Genomic DNA, 18,239 nt, shown 5'->3' on the forward strand with positions numbered 1-18,239 from the left:
CAAAGCTCTGCCCCCCTCCCCCCCCAAAAAATAAAACATGCTTCAAATCGCTTTAAACTATTGTCATTGTAGTGCGTATTTAATGTGGCGCTGCACTCTGATGTTGTAGGAGAAAACATTCATTAAAAAGTCTATTTAATTAAGTAGAACGTGTTGTCTATATTTATTTAAAGTTGCGCATTTTGATGTGACGTCACATTTCTCAACCCCCACCTCCCTCGTCACACATCGTCACAAATGTCTGACCCCCCCCCCCCCCAGGTGCGTGACGTCATTTATGGACGGCCCCTTAAACACACAACTCGAATTACATCACCAACATTAACAACAATGACGACGACATTACGTAAGAGGTGGGGGGGGGGCTGCCCTCCCCGGTGCATTCTGGGTAGAGACACCCTCCCCCCTCTCCCACCACGTCTATGACCCCAACTTCCGTCTCCGGGTTCAGGGGTCACCGCGGGCCCCACCGCCTTGCAACATGTCCGCGCCCATGGAGTTGCAGTGCTGGCGGGGTGACTGGGGGCTGCCGTCCGTGGAGCCGGGCAGCCTCACGGTCATGGTGAGCGGGCGGGCGGGCGGGCAGATGGACGAGGGGGCGAGCGAGTGGCCGAGGGGGCGAGCGAGGGAGCGAGGGGGCGAGTGGCCGAGCGGGCGAGGGGGCGAGCGAAGGGGCGAGCGGGCGAGAGGACGAGTGGCCGAGAGGGCGAGGGGGCGAGCGGGCGAGCGAGCAAGTGGCCGAGGGAGCGGGCGAGCGAGAGGAAGAGTGGCCGAGGGGACGAGTGGGCGAGCGAGTGGGCGAGGGGGTGAACGGGCGGGCGAGGGGGCGAGCGAGCGGGCGAGGGGCCGAGGGTGAACGACCGCCCGGGCTGCTGGGGAGGGTTAAGAGGGTGACGACCGGTGCCATAGAGATGTGTATGTGTCTGGATGTGTTTGTCTCTCTGTGTGTGTTTGTCTCTGTGTGTGTGTACATGTGTGCTTGTTTGTCTGTGTGTGTATTTGTCTCTGTGTGTTTGTGTGTGTACCTTGAGGCCAAGGTACACAAGGTGCACATAGCCTGGCACAAGCGTCGTGGTGACGTCACCGCCACTTAGTGGCGAATGGCGGTTGTTGTTGTGTCTGTACATGTGTGTGTCTGTGTACATCTATGTGTGTCTATGTTTGTCTCGAGCGGTGGTGGAGCGGTTAGCGCGCTGCGCTACGAACCCGGCGACCGGAGTTCGATTCCCGCTCACGGTCAACACCAGTGACGATTACCTGAACCGGTACCTGGGCCTCCCCTAGGTCGACTCAGCCTCAAATGAGTACCCGATGCGGTGTGTTAACATCGCCACTGGGGAGACAAAGGCGGTCGAGCGTGGTGCTGATCACTCACCCCCTCTTGTGCTGTGCCGGCCTTCATAGGTGCTCGCAAACAGCACTAACCCCCATAGCTGTCAACCCATTCGGTTTACCCCGTATTCTTGTACAGGGAAATTGAGTTTTCAGGTCCATACGGTGTACAGCCGTTACAATACGTGCAGCAACAAAAAACATTTTGTCTATTTGTGTCTCTCCCTTGTGATGGTGACTTTGTAGGATGAAAAGATTCACAAGGGGCACGGGGTGACCAATAAGGTCTGAATTGGTCTGTAATAAGGTAGAGGGCACTGACAAGGGGTTGACAGGCATGTAACCCGGCCCCAAACCGCCTTGGACCCAACTGCGGCGGGTCTGGATTTTCGTAATTCCGGTCCTGCACGAGTTTCGTCCGCCGAGGCGTTCTCGGTCTTTGCGGTTGTCTTGCTCTACTCCTCGCGGTCGATTTCACCCCCCCCCCCCTCCCCGTGTCCTCTTCGTGACCCCCTCCCCCTTCCATCCCAGGCTTACGCCAAGTTCGCCGGAGCCCCCCTGAAGCTGCAAAGGACCAACAACCCCTGGTGGACGCCGACAGGTCAGAGCAACCAGAGACCCCCCCCCCCTCCTGTATCCAGACGGCTTAGCGCAGAGGTGGGGAACGTCCGGCCCGCGGGGCGTATGAGGCCCGCGAAATCATTTGGTGTCTGGCCCTGCCAAAGCAACCGCAGGCGGGACTCGAAATTCAACAAATCTAGTAGCAAACCTGGAAAAGCAGTTGGGAGTAGCAGCAACATCATCAATACCAGCTAACATCACACGCCTCGCCAAAGAGAAGCAGTTCCAGCCATCACATTAGGGGGGAGTTTATTAAATGTTTGATCAAATGTAACAGGCTAATTTTTAAGTTGATAATTTTGTATGGCCCGCGAATGATGTTGTAAATAACCAGATGGCCCTTGGCAGAAAAAAGGTTCCCCATCCCTGGCTTAGCGGACACGCGACGCGCTTCTTTTCTTTTGACAGCGATGATAGACGAGTAGAATGGAATCTTCTTTAAAGGAGCACGTATTCGGATGTGCGACCGCCGTGTGCATAGGCAGGTGTCACAGGCTGCCGGGGGGTGGCTGCGTGTGACACCCGAAGGAGTACCCGGTGCGGTGCGTAAAAAAACATCGCCAACGGGGGAGACAAAGGCGGCCGGGTGTGGTGTTGGCCACCTCTCCTACCCCCCCCCCCCTCGTGTGCCGTGCCGGCCTTCATGTGGATCTTTGTCTTTGGGGCTACGTGGTGGGCAGCAGAGGACAATACTGGACACTAGAGTCAGTTGTACGGCACGAATATGCACACACCTCTCTGCATTAACCAGCATGGTGAAGTATGGTCAAATTACCCCCATGATCTGCACAGGCTGGGGAGCCCCGCATCCAGCAGTGGATTAACTAAATAGCCGTGCGCGCTCATGCGAGTTGACACGACAATGACATTGTGGCTTGCGTTGTTCATTACGAACTACACAACGGTTGAGCCCGGATCTGACATCCCACGGTTAGACGGCTTAATTAATTTTATTTATCTTCTTGGTTCTTTTGGTAAAGTCACGTAGAAGGGAAATAATATAATAATAAAAATAAAACATAATAAAATAAAATAAATTATTATTATTTTATTATTTCCCTTCTACGTGACTTTACTGAAAGAACCAAGAAGATGAATCCCTGCAGTCACGAAAGCTTTAAATCGAAAGAAACTTTTATTTATTAATTAATATTAATGTACAGTAAATCTAATGCATGGAGAGAGGCCAAACCCTGCGACGGCCCAGTTAAAATTACGTTTGATTAATTACGTGCACTGACAGGGATTTATCTGGCCAACTTAGGTAAGTCCTTGAAAACGATTTACCAGTTGGTCAAGAATACTTGAGTACCGTGCTAAATTCATAACAGTACACATTCCTCGATCTATTTGTGCAGCGCTTTGAGTTTCGGTGCAAGTAAGTTGGTCTGTGTTTGTTATCATCCCCTCGTATGTGTGGTGGATTTTCACCCCGAGTTCTGCGATTTCCTGCACGTGAAGTCATACGATGAATTGGCCAAAACACCGCAATACGGAGACCCCTTCGTGAAAAATAGTTTTCAGACTCTACGTTCCCATAATAGAGGAGGATGTTTCGAGGTTAGAACGCGTAAATATAAATGTGGTGTCATGAAACCCGCCACCACCCGACACAGCCAATTAGTAAGGTTTGTCACGTAGACAAAACCTGCCAAGTTCGGCACACTGGTGTGTTGGAGAGTAAGCCCACACTCATTTACAATTTACAATTGTGGGTTTACTCTCCAACACAATTCGTTACTAGTTCGGCACACCGGTTGTGTATTGGAGAGTAAACCCACACTCATTTACATTTACAATTGTGGGTTTACACTCCAACACAATTCGTTACTAGTTTGGCACACCGGTTGTGTATTGGAGAGTAAACCCACACTCATTTACAATTGTGGGTTTACACTCCAACACAATTCGTTACTAGTTCGGCACACCGGTGTGTTGGAGAGTAAGCCCACACTCATTTACAATTGTGGGTTTACACTCCAACACAATTCGTTACTAGTTCGGCACACCGGTGTGTTGGAGAGTAAGCCCACACTCATTTACAATTGTGGGTTTACACTCCAACACAATTCGTTACTAGTTCGGCACACCGGTGTGTTGGAGAGTAAGCCCACACTCATTTACAATTGTGGGTTTACTCTCCAACACACCGGTGTGCTGTACTAGTAACGAATTGGCATGTTCTGTTTACGTGACAAACCTAATAATTGGCTGTGTCAGGTGGTGGCGGGTTTAACGACACATTTATATTTTACGCGATCTGACCCAAAAAAAACCTTATGGATAATACTGCCCGCAAAAGCCTACTACTACTCCTACTGTTTGTTCAACTCTTTGTTCCGCACGTCAGCGCACGAGTTTGCTGTTGTTTTTCCCCGCAGGGAGCCTGCCAGTGTTCAAGTCGGGCAAGGACGTCATAACTCAACCCTTACAAATCCTGGACCACCTTAGAAAACAGGTACAGTGCGTAGCCTCATCCACTGAACAATACAAATAAGGGTTTGTTTCACCAATTGAAAAAAAATGTACATGATAAAGTTCCATCAGGCCGTGGGTCTTTTGGACCCACTGTTTACCAGCAGACCTTAAGTAGACGAGCTTCTAGCTGGTTTAGACTTTTCTGATTTTCAACAACATTGTGTTGCCTGTTTAACAAACGGTGCTCGTTCGCTGCCGTACAGCAAGAGTGCACAAAGTGCCCTACGAACTGCCGTGGTGGATTGTAGGTAATAACACATTTGTGCCCATTTCACCGCGTGAACACAAGGTGATAGGTGCGCTGCTTTAGAGCTTTACGATGTGTTTTTTTGGTTTGTACCGCATTTCTCAGCATGATATCTGACTCCACGTGCTTGGAGCTTCTGCAAGAACTATCCCAGAGAAGCTCGCCGCAAATTTAAAGTCGTGCTGTACAGCGCGTGGTGCAACCCGAAGACACACCGCAAAGCTGAAATGTTACTTTTTTGCCAACCCACTACGGCAGCGTACGGCTATTTTTTTGCTTAGTGTTGCGGTTTCATCACCACGTATGTTCTTTTTCCAAGACTAGAGAGCACTTAGGTCGTGTCGGCGACTCGTAACGTGTCGCCGGTTTTAAAAGTCGACTTGTGGCTCCGCCGCCGTTTCAGAACTTCAACGCCGACTACGGACTCTCTCCGAAGGAGGGCGCCGACACGCTGGCCTTCATCGCCCTCGTCGAGCAGAAGCTCCTGCCTGCGCTCGTAAGGACGCGCGTTTGCGACCTCTGCCCGTCGCGCGACGGGCAGAGGTCGCAAACGGGTTTTGATTCCTTACCCGTACCCGGCCGCACCAGGACCCTACCGTACCCGTAGGGTACGGTTATCGGGTACCTGATTGCGACCTCTGGGATGAAGCCATGTTGCAGGCGCGGGTGGGTTGATTCTAGGAACTTGAATTGTGAGAAGAGACAAGACGTTGGGAAATGAGTGACAAGCGGTGACTCACCAGTGACTCACGGTCTACCCGTACCCGGCCGCACCAGGGTCGCAAACGGGTAGGGTACGGGTATCGGGTACCCGGTTGCGACCTCTGGCGACGGGGTAACGTCAACGGCGTGTAACGTGCACGGCGAGCTCCGGCTTGCCCGCGAGGGACGCTGCCGCGGCGTGACGGTCAGCGCACGCCGACTCGCAAACCCGGAGGGCGCCGGGGTCAATTCGATCTCCCCACACGTGGCAGTTTGGCGATGGTCAAGTTTCTTAAACCCCCCCCCCTGCCCTATCCACCCGGGAGCGTTAATGGGTGCACCGCAGTTGGTCAACCGACACACAGTGTGGGTGGTTAAGGTTTTGCTACTCCCCACCTCTACCAAGACAATCGCATCTTTTTCCCAGCGTCGGAGTCGGTCATTCAATCGATGTTCACTCGTTGAATGAAAAATGTTTGCGTGTAGCCAGTTAGCCGGCTAGTCTGCAAGGAAGATCTGTGGTGCATCGGCAGAGAACAGCGGCAGCAAAGTGATACGTACGGAGGAAACCGGTAGCAGCGGATGAGAACGCGTCAGAGGTGCTGGCAAAATTGGTGCTTTTAATCATAATAAAATTAACAAAATAAACAGGCGTATTGCACCAAAGAAAGAGGAGGCCAAATACCCTAACGGAGGGGTCTCTTCAGCTTCCTCAAGTGGTGCCCATGCCGTCAGTGCCGTGAGCACGTCATTGCAGGGCTGAACCTTTACCCTCTGGATGTTTTCTATCGCCAGCTGTACAACTTGGCGGGACACGTGTCGGGCAACCGTGAAGGTGGCGGGTGTATTTTGAAATGCTATCGCCAAACCCTGTTGCGGCATCGCCCGCACATGAGCACTCGTCTTCCGTGGGTTCAGTAAACCGTAGGAAAGCGATTTATTTAATTGGAATTTAATCTGACGCTCACGATACGTGCATTTAATCGCGCGCGTGAGAATGGATTCATTACAGACTTACCTTAATGTAATTTATACCGCGCCTAAAGCAAGGCGCTTGACAAATAATGATCAACGGTACCAACGTATGATTGCAATGGCGGAGACGAGGCGAACGAAATAGATGAGAGAGGAAGCAATGGGGGCAAATCTGTGATGATGCGTGAATTCGGCGAAAGCGAAATTGATGACGGTAAATGACGACGGATGGATTGAATGAATGGGGTCAATGAGTTATAGCCATGTAATGAGAATGTGAAGAGGGAACAGTAACGGTGGTGGTGGTGGTGGTAATGTGGGGGAGATTAAGGGGGGGTTGTAGTGCGGGCTAGGGAACAATAATCGAGTTTTGAGTGAGGAGCGAAAACTTAGTGAGCGAAGGTAACCGCTTAATGTGGAGAGCGAAAGCGTGGATTGAACACAAAGAGAACGTGTATCATACATCCTTCGATGTATGGAACGGGTACATTCCTGAAGAGTTGTCCGTAAAGCAGAATTCCGAATCTCGAATCCTTGTTTCCCTATGGACCTCCATGATATATTATTGGAGATGCATTCCTATGGAGAGATAAGTATAACCCGTAAAAACAAAGTTTTTCACTATAAATCCTTTATATGCGTGGCGGCTAGAGTCCTCTCGTCCTCTGGCTTGAGATGGCTGCCACCTATGGGTCAGATGATTGCATGGCACCATTAAGCAATTGGTAATTAAATATAATATTTTTGTCCTAAAAAGTGTAAAATTTAGGATTTTTTTTTCACGAACATTAATTGTCACGCACAACGAGTCTGTGTGGAAAATGTCAGCTCGATTGGATCACGGGAAGTGGGTTAAAAAACGACCGAAAGATTTGCACGGTCCTAAGCAAGCAAACGAACTTAATATAAAGGATTTAAAAATAGACGAATCCTGCAAAGTACAACAACAACGACGACGACAGCCGCCATTTGCCACCAAGTGGCGGTGACGTCGCCACGGCGCCTGTGCCAGGCTAGGTGCACTGGCGGGCGTGCGGGCGTGATCAGCGCACCGGACCAAAATGAGCCGAGCGGAAAGCCACGGGGCGATGAGCGCAGAGTTCCTCGCTGGACGCAGTGGTCCCTGTCCTGATCGTTTCCACGCAAAGTGAATTTGCGTAAAGCGGGAGTCATTTTCCCATAAGGGATAACGGTGAAGGGTTTAACACGTCGGCTTTCGCGACCAATATTATCCATAATAGATCTAACTTAATTTGGAGCTTTCGTGACTGCAGGAATTACTCTTTGGTTCTTTCGTTAAAGTCACGTATAAAGAGAAAATAATAAATTAAATACTAGCATACGACGTTTCGATTGCAACACAAGCAATCATCAGGTATAAATGAAATAGAAACAAAAATCTAGTATAATTAGAAATGTAATGTAATACAACAGAGAGTCGGATAACATAAGTCAACACCCTACCTGGTTGATTACGTTCTTCCTGAGAATTGCTAAATTTGAGAGAGAGATCAAACACAGAACCAGAGACATATAGACAGACATATAAGCAGAGACAGATATCACAGAGATACATAGAGAGAGACACAAAACACCTCTATTATCGTGAAGGGTTTATTGCTGTTTTTATTTTACACTACGGTAAACCGTTTTACATGTTTTTTGTTTGTTAAAAACACCGGTGTGCTGTACTAGTGACGAATTGGCACGTTCTGTTTACGTGACAACCCTTACTAGTTGGCTGTGTCAGGTAGTAGCGGGTTTTAATGACAAATATATTTACGCGATCTAACCCAAAATAAAAACCTTATGGAATGGCAGTACATCACGGGCAAAATATTGAATATATATTTTTTCCCATTTAAGGCCACACACAGATGTGTTGAGTATTTTGTGCACCACTGCCAATGCAGCAGCATATCATTTGTTTAATTTTGGGGCTACCAGATATTATAAAGTAAGAGCACTCCGTATAAACCCGCACCTCCGATTTGCACGGTTGGCTATGTACAGTGCGAAAGACGTTCAACATACATGCGTACGTAAGCGTTAAAACATCCTCATCCCGTCTCTCTTTTGACAAAGATCCCCCGTGTAGCCTGACCAGACTGTCGGGGCAAGTGCTTTTAGCGAGCACCTATGAAGGCGGACACGGCACACTAGGGGGTGTGTGGCCAACACCACGCCCCCAGTGGCGATGTTTACACACCACACCAGGTACTCATTTGAAGCCAAGTCAACCTAGGGGAGGCCCAGGACCGGTTCAGATATTCGTCGCTGGTGTTGGTCGCCGTGAGGGGGAACGGAACTTCGGGTTGCCAGGTTGCTAGCGCAGCGTAGCGCTAACCCCCTCCGCCACCGCTCCCCTCTCTCCCGACATGCGCACGCGCACGCAATGCAGACGCATGCCATGTGGCTGGACCCCGTGAACTACGTGGAGCTGACGCGGCCGTGGCACGGAGAGGCCATCCCCTTCCCGCTCAACTTCGTGCTGCCCAACCGCATGCACCACGCCGCCGAGGAGAGGCTGCGGCAGATGCGCGGCGGGGACGCCGACCCCATGGAGGAGGCCGTCCAGAGCGAGGTAAACCCCCCCGACGCACTCGGCCCGCAAAGACGCGACGACGACGATGGATTGGGACCCCGGGCGGTAGTGCCGTTCCGCTGGTGCCAAGCGTAATAAAAGACTCCGTCAGGCACTGCTGGTCTCCGCTTGTCTTTTATTTAGGTTCTTCTCCGCACCCCCCACTGGCCTCCTCTCGGACCAGTGTCGTCTCGCGCGCGCCCCGCGCACGCTCCCTCTCGCGCGTGCCACGCACGCTCTCTCTCTCGCGTGCCACGCACGCTCTCTCTCTCTCTCTCGCGCGTGCCCCGCACGCTCCTCCGTTAGCTCCTCTATTCCCGCACTCCGCACCCCGCTGGCCGACGGCGTGCTGAGGTCCTTCGGCCACGCGGCCGATGGCGCGGATCTTTCCTCGCCACCCAACGTGGCTCAGCCTCTTAACTTCCCCGACTGCCCCGCTGGCTCCGCCCCCATTCACCTCGCTTCCCATTGGAGCCGAGGTGAACGGCGGCCCCTCTCCCACGCCCCCCATACCGGGCTCCGCCCCCCAATCCCCCGGGTCGTGTGATTGGGACAGAGTCCAGCAGCAACCCCATTTACGCTCGCATTACACAAGCAAGCGACGGCGACTTGAAACGTCGCGCGTTTTCCCGTTAATGCAAAACGGCTACGTATGTTAAGGAAGCCCCCTTTTTTCTTCTTGGTTCTTTCGGTAAATTCACGTAGAAGGGAAATAATAATAAAATAATAAAAATCGAACATAATAAAAATAATTCTCACGACGTTTCGGCCACAACGCAAGCAGCCGTCCTCAGGTGAAGAACAGGTCTGTCGGAAAGACAGCGTCTGACTTTACCGAAAGAACCAAGAAGATGAATCCCTGCAAAGGTGGGGAGCGCACATAGTACAGTGCAGTGGATTTTGCCGCACCTCCCTCTTGTTCGTTACGAATTAGCACAGCCCCCTGCAGCTGCCTAAGGCAACCTGGCGTGCTTGGTGGTCACCCATCCAGGCGCTGTCCAGGCTCAAGCCGGCTTAGCTTACGAGGTCTGATGGCATTGGGGCGCGTTCCAGATGATAGTCTGCGGCCAAGTCAAAAAAAGCATTTGTTGCTATCTTTTCGTCTTCTAAATGGCAGTAAAATTGTCGTTTTCAAGATCGTGTGTTGCGTTGTGCGAGTTTAACCCGTAAAAACAAAGTTTTTCACTATAAATCCTTTATATGCGTGGCATCGGTTTTATTTTATTATTCATTTCTGTTTTTCTTGAGTAAGAGTTTCATTTTGATCACATTGGTATTTTAAATTAAATATGAATTTTTTTTTTTCCTAAAAAGTGGAAAATTTAGGAAAAAAATTTTCACGAAAATAAATTGGCACGCACAACGAGTCTGTGTGCAAAATGTCAGCTCGATTGGATCACGGGAAGTGGGTTAAAAAACGACCGAAAGATTTGCACGGTCGTAAGCGCGCAAGTAAGCAAGCAAGTGAACTTAATATAAAGGATTTAACAATAGGCGGATATTTCTCCCCTACGTTGTCTACGCATGCACGTCAAACTTCTTTCGCGGCGTACGTAGCAAACCATGCTCATGATTATCACGTCTGCGTTTTTGTGTTTTTTTTTCTCGATTCCAGATTTACGCGGAGGCAATGGACTGCCTCAGCCTCCTGTCGCACACGCTGGGTGACAAGGAATACTTTTTCCGCGACTCGTAAGTGGTCGGTTCGTGTGGCGCAGTCGAATGTTGGACGTATTAGCACGCCCAGTGGGAGAAAGGCGGTGTGCTTATTTCTAGATTTGAAGCTTTCGTGACTGCAAGGATTCATATTCTTAGCTTTTTTCGGTAAAGTCACGTTGGTAATAAGTTTAAATTAATAAAAGTAAAATAAAAAGCACGACGTTTCGGAGGCAACACAAGCTTCCGTCTTCAGGTGGAACCGTCACAGCACGATAGCTGTATCAAGTGAGAGTGTGCTTATATCGGCAGTAGGTTTGCTTGCAATCGGCGGTTGCCACTTGCCCTCTTAGTAAACGGCTCGCAAACAACGGAACGATTTAATGTCCTGGAAAGACACGCAGCTATCTCGACAAGAGGCGATCCTGGGAAAAGCAGGACAGGTGGCAACCCAAACTGCCGCGCCATACGAGAGCAGTAGAAGCACGAGGAGGCTGCCGTACACGTCCCTTGCTCCGGATGGTCGCTCACCAGAGGTCACAAACGGGTTTTGATTCCTTACCCGTACCCGGCCGCACCAGGGTCGCAAACGGGTACCCGTACCCGGCCGGGTACGGGTAGCCGGGTATCAGGTAGGGTACGGGTATCGGGTACCCGGTTGCGACCTCTGTCGCTCACTGACCCCTCCCCGCCTCGCCCCGTGTGCGCAGGCCCACCACGCTGGACGCGGTGGTGTTGGGACACGTGGCTCCGCTGCTGCTCGCGCCGTTGCCCAGCGCCAAGCTGCAGCAGCACCTCAAGGGTCTGGACAACCTGTGCCGCTTCTGCCAGCGCATACTGGCGCAGTACTTCCCACAGGACGAGCAGGGTAAGGGCAGGGCGGGAGAGGTGGGTGGAATTTGTGCGGGATGGCGGCAAATAACGCCGGCTCATTGCTGAGATAGGGCTGCAGCAAATCGGCAGACCGAACATTATTCCAAACGCAATCCTGGCGCTAACGCCGGTCAATGGCAGATGCACCACCCTACGTGCCGCCTATTGTTGTTGTTGTGCGTCGCTCCTCCCGTTGTATGTTAAATATCTTTTGCACCGTATGTAGTATTTAGCCAACCATATTTATCAGAGGTATGGGGGAAGGACCCCAAACTAAACACAAAATAGCAGTTCTAAAGAAATTCGTTTTGGCACTCTCGATGATTTTAAAGTGCATAGCTTCATTGGCTTCCTAATATCGAGAGGGCGTTCCAGACGGCCGCAGAAGTGCACCTGAAAGCGCGTGATGCAGCGACCGTCTTTGTCCGATGGCTTAAGCCAAAAGCCGCTGCCGCCCTGCGAGGGATGACCGTTGTTTCTAGATTTGAAGCTTTCGTGACTGCAAGGATTCATACTCTTAGGTTTTTTCGGTAAAGTCACGTAGGAAAAAAATAAAATAAAAATTAATAGAAGTCATAATATTTTATTTCTATTATTACTTCTATTAATTTTATTTTTACCTACGTGACTTTACCGAAAAAACCTACGAGTATGACCGTTCTTCTTGGTTCTTTCGGTAAAGTCACGTAGAATGGAAATAATAAAATAATAAAAATTAAACATAATAAAATAATTCTCACGACGTTTCGGCCACAACGCAAGCAGCCGTCCTCAGGTGGAGAGCAGGTCTGTCGAGAAGACAGTCAGACAGAGACACATTCAGTCAGACAGAGACACATTCATTCTTGAAAAAGTGTTTCTACTTGGTGTTTGAACATTTTAACACGTCATTCAGACGCTGTCTTTCCGACAGACCTGCGCTCCACCTGAGTACGGCTGCTTGCGTTGTGGCCGAAACGTCGTGAGAATTATTTTATTATGTTTTATTTTAATTATTTTATTATTTCCATTCTACGTGACTTTACCGAAAGAACCAAGAAGATGAATCCCTGCAGTCACGAAAGCTTTAAATCGAAAAGTATGACCGTTGTTTCCGGAGCGCCTCCACCGACTATAAACTGACCAGACCTCCCTCTTCCGCAGACGGCCCACCGAGCAAGAATCACCAGCGGCGGCAGAATCAGCCCGCAAGCTCGCCGTCGCCATCCGAGGGGGATCACGAGCCGCACAAGCTGCGGAACCAGCTGCTGTCGCTGCTGGTGGCGGTGGGCGCCATGGTGGGCTACGCGCTCTTCCACGGGCTGGTGACGATCGAGCGCGTGGGCGGCGCCGACACGGACGCCGACATCCCCACGGAGATGTACCCCGACGCCGGCGGCGGTGCCGGCGATGACGACGACGACGATGGAGATAGTTGAGCGTCGTCTTTGGGGGGGGTGGTGGGGGTGGGTTGAGCGAACTCTCAAAAGATCGCACCGGCGACTTGCGGGGGAGGGTTTAGTATTACAGTAATAATGACAACAGTACTTTATTTATCTGGCGAGTGAATTTAGGGGCTCTCTCTCTCGTGCAAGATGGGGGGGGGGGGGGCGGGGTCTTGTTTGTCGAGATGATGTTTGGTCGTTTTCGCGTGGGAGGAAACCGGATGCCTCTTTTCCCACTTCGCATCCGAGCCGCGCCAGGACCCGTGGCACCGACGTCAACGTGCAATAATTCACTGGTCAACACACTTTTTCTGGCATAAGGTTATCCAACGGTTTGAAGGTAATTTTGGGATGCTGATTCCAAATCTGGCAAGTCAGTTTTTGTCTATCACATCAAGTTTTTGAGATATGAAATATTGCATTTTCAATCAAAACTGCAGAAGAAAAATATTAAATAAATGTGGATATTTTCATAAAATTATATTATAAACACACTATCCTAAAAATACAGCACCATATTTTAACACTAAAGCAGTCACTGACTCGCAACAACTTGTAATCATAAGTGACAGAGTTAATTTTGGGTAAAATCAATGAAAATGGGGTATGCCGATAGCATGAAATGAGATGTGATAGAGCAAATCTGAGATCAGATTTGGAATCAGCACCCTGAAATTAGTCTAAAACAGCTGCAAAAGTCCAGGCCAGAAAAAAAATGTTTTTTCTTGTTGACCAGTGTATAATCGAAAGTTGAGACTCCGTGTAAGATGTCGCGGGTGATGCACTGCGTTGGTCTCCACGTACCGATGTCTACACGCAGCCAACGCACGGTTAGACCCAGCCCTGCCCTGCTTGTCCCCGCTGAGCCAGATTCACTTTTGTCTTGTAAGCTCGGCATATCGGCGGCAAATAGCCAGTGGGGGAAAACCCACCTGCCCCACCGCTAAGGTCCTGCGCTGGCTCTGATGTGCCAGTGGGAAACAGCGAACCCACTGCATCATCCGCGTTCCGATCCCACGCCCCCTCGTGTTAACAACAAGGTACGGACTTGTTTCTTTACGTTTAGCAATCATTTGCCAATCGGATGTAAAAAAATTAATAAATGTGAAATTCCCACGGGTGTCGATTGATAAACCTCGTAAGCTGGACCGGCGCGCGAGGAGAGGCTATGCAGCATTAGGGCCTGGTGTCATCTCTGGATCCACCTTGATGAGATGGCATGAAACCACACAAGCGGTTAACACGTTCCTTCGGAGTGGGCAGGTAGGAGCTTGGTTGGACAGCGCATTCGTGCGATCCGTGTCACAGGGCGCAAGCTGCGTGGGGCGGTGCGTCACGTGGTGCCGAGCCTGCCGGAAGCGCTCTATGAAATACAAATCGAGGGCGTGGCTATGCACGACAGACAAGACAGACAAATAATCCCTGGTGGGCAGTGTGGAACTGTTGTTCCTACCTGTATTAACTCCACTCATGGGGGCTACTCCTGTGTCCAGCTGGTCTCTTTATATTCTTGGTTGTTTCGGTAAAGTCACGTAGAAGGGTAACAATAAAATAATAAAAATATTAATAAAATTCTCACGACGTTTCGACTGCCAATACAATCAATCGTCATCAGGTGTGAAATCCACAGCAAGAAAATTTGAAAAACGTCTAAACGTCGTGAGAATTTTATTGTTTTATATTTGTATTATTTTGTTTCCCTTCTACGTGACTTTACCGAAAGCACCAAGAATATGAATCCCTGCAGTCACGAAAGCTTTAAATCAAAATTGGTCTCTTGTCGTTTACTTCCTCGAATGCAGATGCGTCGGGGTAATTGTCCACCGTCACCTCACGGACGTGGTAAATGAATGTGCCACAAGGACTGCAGCTCAGTCGTCGTCGTCATCACGGCCCAAGGCTCAGCGCCTGGCCAAGGCGAAAGCGCCACCTTGGGAACAAGACAACGCCAGACAGCTGTGATGGCAGCGCCGCACATCGCGACAATTTAAATGACACCAGGTGCACCGCTTTGCAAATACGGCGACCCAGAGTCCAATTCTCGGACGTAGCCAAACATTCGTGGCGAGTGATATCCAAAGCCATCTTGGGCCATATCCCCTCTCTCTTTTCCCAACCTGTACTGTGACCAGCATGGCAACGATAGGGCAAACAACCCCCCCCCCCATTACCAACACCGCCTGCAGAGGCTTTTGTCCAGCAGTGGATTGAAAAAGGGCTCTACACAACAGGTTTACGAGTGAATCGGAGTTGTGTGTGTAACAGTGCATACATTCGTTGCTTAATACATTATTATGCTCATAATACATGCGCCAAACGATGTGCACGAGAATCTGTTGTTTTGTGTGTGTGTTGTAAGTTATGTTACACCCCCCCCCGCTCCTACCACTTGAGCTTGCTACATTCGCCACTTTTAAAAATGAATTGCTTAGGAGAGAGTGAATTGTTACACCCCAATAGGCATATCACAATTTGGTTTTAAAATGTTGACATGCTTTTACTACGATATGTACATCAACATGTGGATTTACGAATTCGCTATTTCCTCAATGTGATTGCTTCTTAAATATACTTTAGCCATGATTCTACTCGCACTACCAGGGCTAAACATAAGTGAACCTAATCGTAACCACAAATTCTAACCACTCATTAAACTGTGTGGAATCAGGAGGGGTGGGGGGCGGAGGCGGGAAATCAATGCGTCCCGAGCGATTTAAACCCCAGAATGTCGCTTGAAACAGCAGTCTGACGTCTCTGCTGGAAATAAACACAAACGGAACGGTCTCAAAATTGACATTCTCAAAAACCCACCACACAGTGCGTTCTTCCACATGTATTACCATTTCTCCTTCGTCCAGATACAAATTCGTTGATGGCCATCATCCCAAACTGCACGCGGTACACAACCTCAAAACGCATCGAAGAGCTGCCCAGCATGACGTAAAAACCGAGGCAAGAGAGATTGATTGATTGCGCTAAAGGGGACATCTGCTCAAGACTTGTGCATAAGCGGTTACGTAGGACGGGTGGCTTACGTAGCCCAACGGTTGCGTAGCCCAACGGTTGCGTAGCCCAACGGTTGCGTAGCCCAACGGTTGCGTAGCCCAACGGTTGCGTAGCCCAACGGTTGCGGAGCCCAACGGTTGCGGAGCCCAACGGTTGCGGAGCCCAACGGTTGCGGAGCCCAACGGTTGCGGAGCCCAACGGTTGCGGAGCCCAACGGTTGCGGAGCCCAACGGTTGCGGAGCCCAACGGTTGCGGAGCCCAACGGTTGCGGAGCCCAACGGTTGCGGAGCCCAACGGTTGCGTAGCCCAACGGTTGCGTAGCCGGGTGGCAAAGAGGGCACACGCCATGACGCTCGTTATCAAAAATCGATCGCCAGGGTTGTGGTCATTCCATGTGCCGAGCGTAGCAGTGTATCTCGGACGCGTATCATGGGTAACTTTGATGACTGGTGTACTTTTAAAAATTAATACGTTGCTTCTGACCGGTTTGTGAAGGGGAAACGCGCCAACCGTAAATGATTTGCCGTGGCCAGAGAGGGCTTTTTGTGCGATGTCGCCTCGTGAACGCACGCGGCGATCTTGAATCCCCCGTGGGATGATGTAGTGCCGGGTCCACGCCTCCACGATCAGTTTTGCAACTTGGTTGCAACATCGAACGGTGGCATCCAGTGGCCCCATTCGTCACAGGATGAAGGCCAACTTGGTTGGCTGCATGCAGCCGAATCGCTCTTATGTCGACGTCTCTGCAGGCAGTCGCGCAAGCCGTTGCTGACAGTGGACGGTTCTTTCGAGCGATCTGCCGAGCGATTTATAGCAACGCATTTCATTGTGTGCTGCACATTTGTGAACTACGATTGGTCGTTACAATCCCGATTTGGATGGCGCGATTCGGTCAAGGGCACGGGCGGACACCTTTGGCTTCTTTTGACGCGTCCTTTTTTCGCGCAGCTCCTCACTCCGATGGAGACGAAAGCAGTTGCGAGCGATGATGTAAGCTGCGACGATTTTCGAGCGTCAATTTGGTTGTGCAACCGATCGCTTAATGTGTGGAACCCGGCCTCTAGGGTCTCAATCACATCCGCCGCCCCCCACCCTTACCTTTTGTGCAAGCACCACTATTTAAAAGTTACCAAACTACTTGGGAGCCAGCTCGGGTTTTTCCAGGAATCCTCCAACTCGGGGGGTGCAGCTACCACCCGCAGAGACGAGTGTTGGCAGAGTTCACGTCTGCACAATCCGCGGGTGTCATTCTTTGCGCCCGCAACAACGCAACAAAAACTGATGCAATTCTGGAAATTCCAGACCGCCTCCTGTGCATATTTGCATTACAAAGTAAAAGAATTAAAACACAAATGGATCTCTGCGCGTTGTCATTCTTACAGGTGAGCACAGCGGCTCGTTACCAGACTTGCTACTCGTTCCCTCTGACATGGCATGCCCTGTGCTGCAACGTTAATTCCAAACAACATTTTTTTCCACCAAAAAAAAATGGTGCAGTGCATGATGCTACAGGTTAACTTTGCATGGGTTCTTGGGCACTCCAATACTCGCGTGTCATTTAATGCGTACGTGTAACACATTCCTGCGGAGGGAGCTGGTATGAACGTTGGGTTGCTCGGTCAATGGCCAGGGTCAACGGCGGCGTGGTGTATTCCGCAAATATGCCCGACTGTGAGGGCAGGCACAAGCCGGCGTGAGTAGGTTAAACGTTGAGTTTGATAAGGGCACCACGGGGTGACCAGCCCCTCTCCACCCAGCCCCACCCCTCCCACCCACCCTCCCCACCCAGCTCCACCCATTTTTGGATGAACGACGGACGGACACAATAATCCCCTGTGGGCTGGTGGAACCAAGTGGTTCCTACCAGTATAACCCCTTTTATAAATCCACTACTGGATGAGGACCAGGACCAGCCCATGCCATGCAGACTGTGGACATTATTTGATTGTAATTTTTGCTGGTCAGTGTGGGTTGGTGCAGGTGTGAAGCATAGATGTTGGTGCATAGTAGTACAAAAATGGATTTTTCGCCACTGTCCTTCCTGATAACATAGCCCTGCAGCAGCCAACAACACTTGTTTTATTCATGTTGGTCACCCATCCAAGCGCTACGCAGGCTCCAAAACTGCTCAGCTTCCGAGCTCTAACAAGATCAGTGAATCGGTTATAGGCCGTCCTTGTACGTACAAGGGCTGAAATGGCTGTTTAAAAAGGCAAAGTGACAAATTGGTCATTTCACAAGTGGAATGCTTTAAGTGGAAGGCACAGAGACAAAGAGCGGTCATCCGATAAGACTATTTTAAGTTGGCGTTTCTGTGAAAACGAAAACCAAGTGTACAACC

The 18,239-nt window shown here is 50.3% G+C and overlaps 1 protein-coding gene across 1 annotated transcript; it reads left to right on the forward strand.

Annotated features, from left to right (window-relative positions):
• The first annotated feature begins 431 nt into the window (after positions 1–431).
• LOC144950821 (metaxin-1-like) lies at positions 432–17,214 on the forward strand. The gene is made up of 8 exons (XM_078880933.1): positions 432–562; positions 1,864–1,933; positions 4,335–4,411; positions 5,082–5,174; positions 8,757–8,939; positions 10,555–10,631; positions 11,306–11,463; positions 12,612–17,214. The coding sequence occupies exons 1-8, from the start codon at positions 482–484 to the stop codon at positions 12,884–12,886; spliced, it is 1,014 nt and encodes a 337-aa protein (XP_078737059.1). The 5' UTR covers positions 432–481; the 3' UTR covers positions 12,887–17,214.
• Positions 17,215–18,239: the final 1,025 nt, after the last annotated feature.

This window comes from Lampetra fluviatilis, chromosome 59 (genome assembly GCF_964198595.1).
Source record: "Lampetra fluviatilis chromosome 59, kcLamFluv1.1, whole genome shotgun sequence".
Classification (NCBI taxonomy): Eukaryota; Metazoa; Chordata; class Hyperoartia; order Petromyzontiformes; family Petromyzontidae; genus Lampetra; species Lampetra fluviatilis.